Source organism: Molossus molossus, unplaced genomic scaffold (genome assembly GCF_014108415.1).
Source record: "Molossus molossus isolate mMolMol1 unplaced genomic scaffold, mMolMol1.p scaffold_m16_p_6, whole genome shotgun sequence".
In the NCBI taxonomy this organism is placed as follows: Eukaryota; Metazoa; Chordata; class Mammalia; order Chiroptera; family Molossidae; genus Molossus; species Molossus molossus.
Window position 1 is genome coordinate 76,764,142 of NW_023425399.1, and position 10,158 is coordinate 76,774,299.

The 10,158-nt window shown below is 42.5% G+C and overlaps 1 protein-coding gene across 1 annotated transcript in view; it reads left to right on the top strand.

The window, feature by feature from the left end:
• The window catches only part of TTC39C (tetratricopeptide repeat domain 39C), a 105,200-nt gene extending 99,037 nt beyond the window's left edge, over positions 1-6,163 (top strand). The window contains exons 11-14 of the mRNA XM_036245668.1: positions 2,732-2,829; positions 3,909-4,013; positions 5,068-5,106; positions 5,657-6,163. Of these exons, the coding sequence (XP_036101561.1) occupies positions 2,732-2,829; positions 3,909-4,013; positions 5,068-5,106; positions 5,657-5,746 (332 nt within the window). The 3' untranslated portion in view covers positions 5,747-6,163. The remainder of the gene's footprint in view (positions 1-2,731; positions 2,830-3,908; positions 4,014-5,067; positions 5,107-5,656) is intronic.
• The last annotated feature ends 3,995 nt before the right edge of the window (positions 6,164-10,158 follow it).

The following is a 10,158-nucleotide window of genomic DNA, read 5'->3' on the forward strand; positions in this document are numbered from 1 at the left end:
GCTGTAGCCCGGGGTGCTGCAGAGCGCGAGGTTATCCATGCTGTAGCTCGGGGGTGCTGCAGAGCGCGGGGGTTATCCATGCTGTAGCCCGGGGGTGCTGCAGAGCGCGGGGTTATCCATGCTGTAGCCCGGGGGTGCTGCAGAGCGCGGGGTTATCCATGCTGTAGCCCGGGGTGCTGCAGAGCGTGGGGTTAACCATGCTGTAGCCCGGGGGTGCTGCAGAGCGCGGGGTTATCCATGCTGTAGCCCGGGGTGCTGCAGAGCGCGGGGTTATCCATGCTGTAGCCCGGGGGTGCTGCAGAGCGCGGGGTTATCCATGCTGTAGCCCGGGGTGCTGCAGAGCGCGGGGGTTATCCATGCTGTAGCCCGGGGGTGCTGCAGAGCGCGGGGTTATCCATGCTGTAGCCCGGGGTGCTGCAGAGCGCGGGGTTATCCATGCTGTAGCCCGGGGGTGCTGCAGAGCGCGGGGTTATCCATGCTGTAGCCCGGGGTGCTGCAGGCCGAAGGCCCTCTGTTCCTTACGGGGCGGATTTGCATTCGTTACAATCACAGGCATTAAGAGTACGGTTCAGTGAGCTTCGACAACCATATACGCCATGGCATCCCCACCACAATCAAGAGGCAGGACCCCCCCCCCCCCCCGAGATTTCCCCCGTGCCCCTTCCCAGTCAGTCCCCACCCGCAGGCTGCCACTGTTCGACTTCTCTCTCCACGGGTTACTACTTTTGCCTGTCCTTGAACTACGTAGAAGTGGGATCGGACAGCGTGTACTCTTTAGTGCTTGGCTTTGTTTGTTTGTTATACCCAGTGAGCTCGATCGCCTTGTAGCGGCGTCAGCAGCTCGCGCCTTGCACTCGACTCCACTGTAGGGCTCCACATAGCCAGTTTCTCTGCTCACCCTCCTGTTCACGGACGTTTGGTTAGTCTGGCTTTTCAGCTCTCCCAAGTGATGCTGCTACAAACATAAGTGTACTAGTTCTTCGTGTGGGCATTACACGCTCATTTCTCTTGAGTAAATACCTAACAGTGTAAGTAGAAGCCTACATTTTTGATTTGTAGATTTTTTTTAAAAAGTAAGTCCATAGGTTATGGTACTATCACCTTCATAAAATCATTTTTGTTATATTTGTAGGGAAAGTGCACAGAATAAACTAAATCTTCATGTAAAGTAATGCATTATTGGTTATTGAGGAAATGCTGTGACATTTGTCCTAACGGTTTCCTGCAGATATTTGAGTGATATTTATAGCAAATGACTTGGTGTGCTCCACACTGCAACCCAGGGAGACGGGAAAGGCAGACACTGTGGCCACACGTTTTATAAAGTCGGGGCAGATCGGTGACTTGCTGGCTCCCGTAGGAGCACTGTGGATGCTGCCGGTCTGAGGACAGCATGGTGAGGAGCCATGCTTCAAGCTGTCCTGCACACAGCCTCGTCTTCCCGGGGCCGAAGATGTTTAAACCTGCAGCTGGAAGCAGGATTACCAGAGGACACTGCTGGGTTAAACTACAACGCTCGCCTCCCGAAAGATGGTTTCATAGAAACTAATTCTTAGGAAATGTATTCTTACTCACATAGATGCTGACCTTTTTCAAAGGAGATTTAGTAGTAATATTTTGCACAGCCTTTATTTTTTAGGGCAGTTTTAGATTCACAGCAAAATTGAGCAGATACCCACGTAGCTCCCCTCCCCCTCCCCTACACATACTGTCCCCCCAACCGTCAACACCCCCACCACAGTGGTACATGTGTTACAGCTGATGAACCAATACCGACACATCATTATCACTCAAAGTCCATAGTTTACATTGGGTTCTCTTTGTGTTATACATTCTGTGGGATTTGACACATGCGGAATGACACGTAGCCACTCTTACGGTATTATCATACAGAACAGTTTCACTGCTAAATCATACAGAACAGTTTCACTGCTAAAAATGCTTGGTGCTCCACCTGTTCCTCTCCCCCTCCCCCAGACCTCTGGCAGTACTGGTCTTTTTACTGCCTCCATAGTTTTGCCTTTTGCAGAATGTCCTGTAGTTGGAATCATATAGTATGTAGCCTTTTCAGATTGTCTTCTTTCACTTAGTAACAGTCAATGCAATGTTGAGTCTTCTTGGCTCTCAAGTTTGGTATCTTTGCCTTTCTTTGACTGATGGTTGAGGGAGGTGAACCTTCTGATTTTCAGGGGGCAGAATTTTGAACTGAATGAGTATAAACAATGAAATAACTTTTTTTTTAAAATTTATCTTTATTGTGGAAAGTATTACAGATGTGCCTTTTTCCCCCATTGATCCCCCCTTCCTTCTCTTTTTTTTTTTTAATCATCCTCACCCGAGGACATTTTTTCCATTCTTTGTTCAGGTAGAGTGGGAGGGAGAGAGAGAGGAACAGAGAGAGAGAGAAACATCGACGTGAAAGGGACACATTGAGCGGCTGCCACCCACACAACCCAACCAGGGTCGGGGACAAACTGCAACCGAGGTACGTGCCCTTATCGGGAACCGAACCCGGGTCTCTCCGGACCGCAGGCCGACGCTCTAACCACTGAGCCAAACTGGCCAGGGCGCCCCCTTCCTTCTCACTCCACCTCTCCCCAGCTAGACTGTCACTGCTATTATCTGTGTCCATGGGTTATGCATATATGTATATAGAAATACTTACCTCTTGATGATGTTTAAGGAATTAAATGAACATATTTCCTTCCTGCTCTTTTCACTTCTCTTTAAGCTTGCCATGAAGTGGATGATTCATCTGTCATCGGATTAAAGTATTTGCTCCTTGGTGCCATACACAAATGTCTGGGAAACTCAGAAGATGCTGTTCAGGTAAACTGTTACTGTTGTCACGACTAAGGAAACTAAGCTGGGAAAATCTGTGCATGTGCTTGTGAATGAAAAACATGAACGTGCACTAAACGAAACCCAACCTCCCACAGCGAGTGAGCTGTATCTACTTTATGCTATAGGGTGATGATGGTTAATACTAGTTTGAATGTAACTCAGGTTCCTACAGTGCTTTGCAAACAGCATTCTTTTGTCTGGTGCTAGCTTTTTACCAAAGATGACGGTCAGCTGGAGGAGGAGGAAGTACAAACAGTTTTGAAGGAGCAGAGTGAAGTCACATAGTTAGATAATACAAAAATGTATTTATCAGGTGTGTGACTGTGTTCACTTTTCCTGTCTCTGTAACTGCAGATTACCAGTGCATGACTGAAAGTTGCTGGTTTAGGATACATTGTATACATATTATATGAAAAAGAACCATATATTATTTTCAAATAGAACTGGAGGGATTTTTCTGAGTTTGTTAGGTGGGCTTTTTGAAGTCCCTCCCAGTGTCTCTGAGAGTCCAGGTGCACTGATAGGAGACTTTGGCTTTTAGATCCTAGAGTGTTGATGTGCTTGTATTATCATTTTAAATTAGTATCTCAGTGTGGGGTATAATAGTTATTACACAGCTCTGAAGAGCTTATTTTCTATCATATGCTTAAGTATCAGCAAGATACAGTCAAGACATATGTCAAGAGATGGTTCTTGACTTGTATGCTTTGTGTTTCAAATATTAAAGTGGGATGTTCTGACTTAGGGACAGTTAAAGACGTTCTCAGCAGTAAAACCAGTAGAGGCCGGTGTGTCAGCGGGAAAAATGAGCAGTACAAATGGGTCGGACTGGTCAGTAGCTTATTCTGGAGGAAGCTCACCAGACAAGCATGGCAACCGCTTCTAACATATGGGCGAGGATGGAGGGGAGGAACACAGATGCAGGATGAGGAGAAAATGTGACGCAGGATTCAGAAATGAGATGAGTTCCCCTTCTTGCATCCTGAAGATGTGAGGAGCCCTGAGTAGGAAAAGGAGCCTAACTGGGGGCATCAGTTCATCCCAATGATACTTCTCACTTTCAGTTCTTTCAGCGAGCGGTTAAAGATGAGTTGTGTCGTCAGAATAATTTGTATGTTCAGCCGTATGCTTGCTATGAACTTGGCTGCCTTCTCTTAGACAAACCAGAGGTAAGGTATTATGTATTTTCTTGAATAAAGTTCATCACCAAAAATGTGCCAGTGAGCCAGGCGCAAAGCAGACTTCACTTAAAAGAAACTGGTGCAGCAGTGGTTTATGTTTATTTTTATTTCACGTAGGAGGAGTCCAGAAAGCTACTAATTCTGTCTGTCTAGGAGATCATTTATTCTCTGAAATTAGACTTTTGGACTCAGATTTGTTTGAGGGGAAATCATGGCCATCTTTAGAGTGGAACGATGTGAGGCAGTGTGGTTCGGGCAGAAGGACACAGAACTGCATCACGCTTGTAGCTCTGCCACTTACTTTAGTGTGTGCCCCTGGCTAAGTCTCTTAACCACATACCTTTTCCTAGTCGCTAAAACAGGATAGAAAGTGCCTGTTTTGCCAGTTTAATAAAGATTGTAATGAGAATGAATAAGGATGATGTGTATGATTTAAAAATGCTAGGATACATTATTAACTTAGTTGGATAATTACCATAAAGATGTATATATAAGTATAATGGGGCAGGTTTTTTAAAAAATAGGATCGGTAGTGCTACATTTGCTTGATACCTTCTTTTGGAAGCTTAATTACATAATTACATAATATTGGCTTTGTAAAGTTCTAATTTTTGTAAGTTGAACTTAGTTTTCAAATATATGGACTTTATAAAAGTCGAGTTAAGTCAACAGAAATGTGATTGTAGCATAACCCTTAAATATATAAGGAGGTGTAACTTACCAACTTCAAATAAACCTTTTCATTATCACCACTTTTAGGTCATTTTGTAAGATCTTAACCTAAACTATTATAACTCTTATAAGTTGTTATCATTTATAGAAATATAATGAAGATAATGAAAAATTATTTATCAAGTAATGCCTTGATGTAAACTTATTAGCATCATTATATTAAAGAAAAATTGAGTCTTAATTTAATGAACAGTTGACTCACATTTGTGACTGTGAATTGTTTTAATTAACATATTGTATTATAATGTTTTCTGCTTGAGTATCTGTAAATGTAGTATTAAGAGCTATGGGTTTTTGTTTATATTCATAGACTGTAGCAAGAGGCAGAACTCTACTTCTTCAAGCAAAGGTAACAATACTGAATCTCCCTCTTCCCAGTGGCCCTTGTCCTCTGTACGCTTGAGTCTGAATTCAGGAAATTTTGTGAAATGAGTGTTCTGATTGATATTTCTGGAAAGGAAAAGTGATGATAACTGAATCAGCAATTACTCGATTTTTAAGGGGAATTACTGATATCATAAGGCTCGCCCATTAAATTGCTCATCCTGCTTTAGAAACACTCTTCTTATTTGAGTGGGAAATAACTTCTGACTTTTCCTAACTACATTCGTGAATGAAGAATTGCTAACAGCCGCTTACATTGAGCACAGTTGAAGGCTACTGTGTCAGGAGGCACAGGAGAAACATTGTACAAAGACGGCATTACTGACATCCAGTTGGCATTTTTAAAATGAACACAAAGCTCAACATTTGGGAAAGACAATCAAGTGGACGGAGAGCCTTGGGTGGGCGTGTGAGGGCTCTACTCTGGGAAGTACAAAACTTAGCGTGGTTTAGACTGCAGTATTTCAGGAGGCTTAGCTAAGAGAGTCCATAAATATCTTTCTTTGGTCTTCCAGGAGGACTACTCCGGCTACGACTTTGAAAACAGATTGCATGTGCGCATCCATGCTGCTCTGGCCTCTCTGCGGGAACTGGTCCCTCAGTGACAGGCCCGGAGTTCCCGCTCAGTCTCTCACCTGGGGTCTGCACTTTAAAATAAAAGCAGAGGACACAGCTCAAGTGCAGATCGGCTTTTCTTCTGAAAACCACCTGTGCCAGGGACACATTTTCCCAGTTAGGCTGACATAGTAAAGATCTAGCTCAAAAGTAATAATGATGATAATAGTAATATAACTAACAACCTGGGGAGCGGGTTAAGTGACCTTGTTCAAACATTTTAGTTTTGTGATTTATTATTTTTAAAATAAAATCAAGCTAAATATTCAACCTGTGATCTTGTAGGAACGCCTACCGTAAGCACACACCTGTCCAGGTAACACTGAGGTACCTGTAAAATTATTGACAATATCATGACATAGCATTTATATTGTGTTTTGAAAAATAAAGTGCTTTCTAGTGTTTTACTTTGCCCTCAAGCTACTCCTGTGAATAATGCGACACAGATATATTTCTCCCCGTTGTCCAGACCATGCAGCTCAGGCACCAGAAGGCTAATTGACGTATCCCAGTTAATTCTGTTATCAGTGGAGCAGTGAACAGAAGGCAGGTCTCTGGACCATGAAGTGAATATTCTTTTATTGTAAAAAATATATGTTAATAACCCAGAATTCCTTGTTTTCCTGATTAAAAAAACGATTTCTCTTCAGCTGAAGTTGTGTCATCAAAATATTTATCTCCAGATTGTCTACAAAATGTTTCAAAGTGACAACCTTTTTTCCTTTGAAAGTCAACCAAGTAGAAACAAATGGAGGATAGTTTTACAACCAAAGGTATAAACTGTTTTGCTAATGTATTAGAAAGCCTAGTCTATAGACTAGATCAGCAATTGCCCACATTTTAGGAGTTTCCCTTTCTTTGTGATAAATTGTGTAATTTCCAACTTTTGGAAATCTTCGACATATTACTTGAAAAGATTATTCCTGAATAAACATAGGTTTTCTGCCTCAAACATTTGCTCGTGAAGAATTTGCTGGGCTATCTTTTTACCAGGATTTCATAATTTTTCCCTTAGCTCAGGTTATTTGATATTATAAAAGGAGTTTAAAGTTATTTTTAATCCTTTGTTTCTCATTTTAATTGTCAGTTAATTTTCAGTACTGCACACCTGTGATTTTGAAGAATCAAAATACCTCAGTCACTTAAGAGTTTCTGCCATAATTGTATGACTAACTTAGCTCAATCATAAGGTTAGATTTTTAAAAAATTTGAGAATGAACCCAGGACAGTTTGGCTTAGAAGTTAAAGTGTTGGCCCACAGACCAAAGGGTTGCAGTTCAATTCCCAAAGGGCACGTACCTGGGTTGCAGGTTCAATCCCTGGCCCCAGTCAGTGTCAGGTGGAAGGCAACCAATCGATGTGTCTCTCTCAGATCAATGTCAATCTCTCTCTTTCTCTCTCTCTCTCCCTCCCTCCCTCCCTCTCCCCCTGTCCCCCCCACCCCCCACCTTCCACTCTATCTAAAAGTCTGGGAAAAAAATATCCTCAGGTGAGGATTAACAACAAATTATATTGAGCTAAAGTGTATCATCTTGGGGTGTCATTTACTTACATATCCTTTTAGCTGAAGCATGATCTTACGCAGTGTTAATACTTTAATATTTATTTTCAAAATAAAACATGGATGAAGCACTTTAGAATGTTGGCAGGTTTAATCTACTTATTCTGGTTTTGAGGGGATAATTTCTTGGAAAGAGATGATTATTCTTCACTGACATTGGCTAAAGGATCTTCATGTTTCCCCACTTCCAAAGTGTTTCCTCACATTGATTTTTATGGTGTGAGCCTTGAATGATTTTATGTACTAGTCAGAGAAAAGATTGATATCCTACATTCACTGAATGAGCAGATCCCAAAGAACCTGGGTCTCTCTGGACCGTAGGCCGACGCTCTGACCGCTGAGCCAAACCGGCCAGGGCGTCGATGCTATCTAAGAGAAAAATTAGTGTCTAAAAATACTGGATATCTGGTTTCATCTAATCTGAAGGGAAGAACATTATGAATCTTTAAAATATGGCTCTTGCATATGGCTCCTTGGCTGTAAGATATGTCACAGACTTCTCGGGACTGGGGAGCATTTCTGCATCAAGTTCTTGCTTCAGTGGACACTTGAATTTTCAGCTCAAATATTGTTCAACTATGACTCAGCAAAAATTACATAAAGAGCCCTGGCCAGTTCGGTTTAGCGGTTTGAGCGTCAGCCAGAGGACCAATGAGTCTCGGGTTCGATTCCGGTCGAGGACATGTACCTCGGTTGCAATTCGTCCCTGGCCCTGGTTGGGGTCGTGCGGGAGGCAACCAGCCGATGTGTCCCTTTAATATTGATGTTTCTCTCTCTCTCTCTCTCTCTCTCTCCCTCTCCCTCTCCCTCTCCCTCTCCCTCTCCCTCCTCTCCCTCCTCTCCCTCTCCCTCTCCCTCTCCCTCTCCCTCTCCCTCTCCCTCTCCCTCTCCCTCTCCCTCTCCCTCTCCCTCTCTTTCTCCCCTTTCCATTCTATCTGAACAAAAATGGAAAAATGTCCTCGGGTGAGGATAAAAAAAAAATACATAAAGACCTGTACTTCATAATTTTAAAAAAGTTGTTCCTGCATTAACTGCTTTAAAAAATGTTTATTTCTCCAGACAGATTTCAAGTAAGTTTGTGTTCAGCTCACTGAACAGAATAGACAACTTGACAACACCATCCAGCAGGTTTTCTTGAGCAGTGAAAGAACAGGTCTGTTTACACACGGTCTCTCCTAGGTCTGCTGCAGGAAAGCGTCTGTGGTTTTTCTGTCTTAACATGGGGGGAGAGCATGGGGAGGGGCAGATGGTAATCATAAGGACTCGAGCAAAATCACAGTGGTGGTGTGCTTACCATTAGAGCACCGAAACCTGAGTACATTTTTGTGTGATTCCAGCACTTACCTAGCCTGTGTACTGGGACTTACCCAGCCTGTGAACTCCCGTGGTCCGCCTGGAAACTTAGTTTAGTGTAAATTGCCCTTGCTGATGAAAAAATAATAGAAGTGGAACTATTTGCATCTATGTGTTTTTTCTTTCTTTATGTTGGCATCACTCCTTCCCCTTCCCTATTTTAGAGGCTCTAAAATGGACCTTCTAATTTATAAGTGTCAAATATATTTTTGTATTGTGCCTTTGAAGAAAGAAAGCTGTAATGTATATTTTATGGACTCTGACCACATTTGTAATCGGACACACTTGGAGGCATGGTCTAATAATAATGTAATATGCACCTTTGTGGTTAATAATACATTTAAGATTTTACTTTTATTGGGTTAGATATCTTTTATTTTAGTACATGATAGTTAAGTATTTGAGTAAAGAATTATTACTTTCAAGTGTCACAGAAAATTAGAATATTGTTGCATATTATAAAAGTTATTTACAGAATTTGCACTTTTATATTTCTGCCAACTAAAATGCAAGGACAGTGCATACCTTATTTTTGAAATACACTTACCCGCCCGGCTGGTGTGGCTCAGTGGTTGAGCATTGACCCATGCACCAAGAGGTCGCTGGTTTGATTCCTGGTCAGGGCACATGCCCAGGTTGTGGGCTTAATCTCAGACAGTGGGGGGCATGTGGGAGGCGGCCAATCGAGGTTCTCTCTCATTGATGTTTCTAGCTCTCTCTCCCTCTCCCTTCTTCTCTCTCTCAAAATCAATAAAGAAAAAAATTTTAAATACACGCACGCACATGTGCGCACACAGGTGTGTGTATTCCTTTGCTGTGTAAACTTTCCTAGTTGTTTGCTTCCTTAAGCAAATTGTGGTGGCAAGTATTGTCCTATGGCTCTGTAGTTAAGAACATACACATACACAGTCACACAGGATGTACTGTTTGGTATTATATATTTTTGGGATCCTGTTGGTGCTATATTTTGCAGGAAAAAAATGTCAAGCCCAGAACATCCCAAGAAGATAATAGGAGAAGACTTAGAGGAAGATAGGAAGAAAAATTTTTTAAAAGGATAAAAGGAGCAAGAGAATGGAAAGTTGGTCCACAAAAGATATGTCTCTTGTAGAGTGTGCAAAAGTCACCCAGTGCACAGTGTAATTAGCCTCCTTGTGAAAACTGGCAAGGGCGCTGAACTCGAGCTCCTGGTTGACTGGGGTATGAAATAGAAGCGACACACTATAACCCAGCTGAGGTCTGGATTACACTTAACTTTCTTCTCCCACAGGCCAGTGGTTCTCAAGTTTTACTCTACAGAGTGGTCCACTGAGATTCTGATCATGTAGATTCTAGGTAGGGCTGCGGAAGGCATTTTTAACTAGCGCCTAGGATTTTAATGCAGGTGATCTGAATTAGAGAAACATCACCCTGTGTTATCGTTTGGTAAGTATTCAGTCAATCCGAAAGAAGAGGCAGACAGAATCACATAGCCAGGTTATGCTTGGT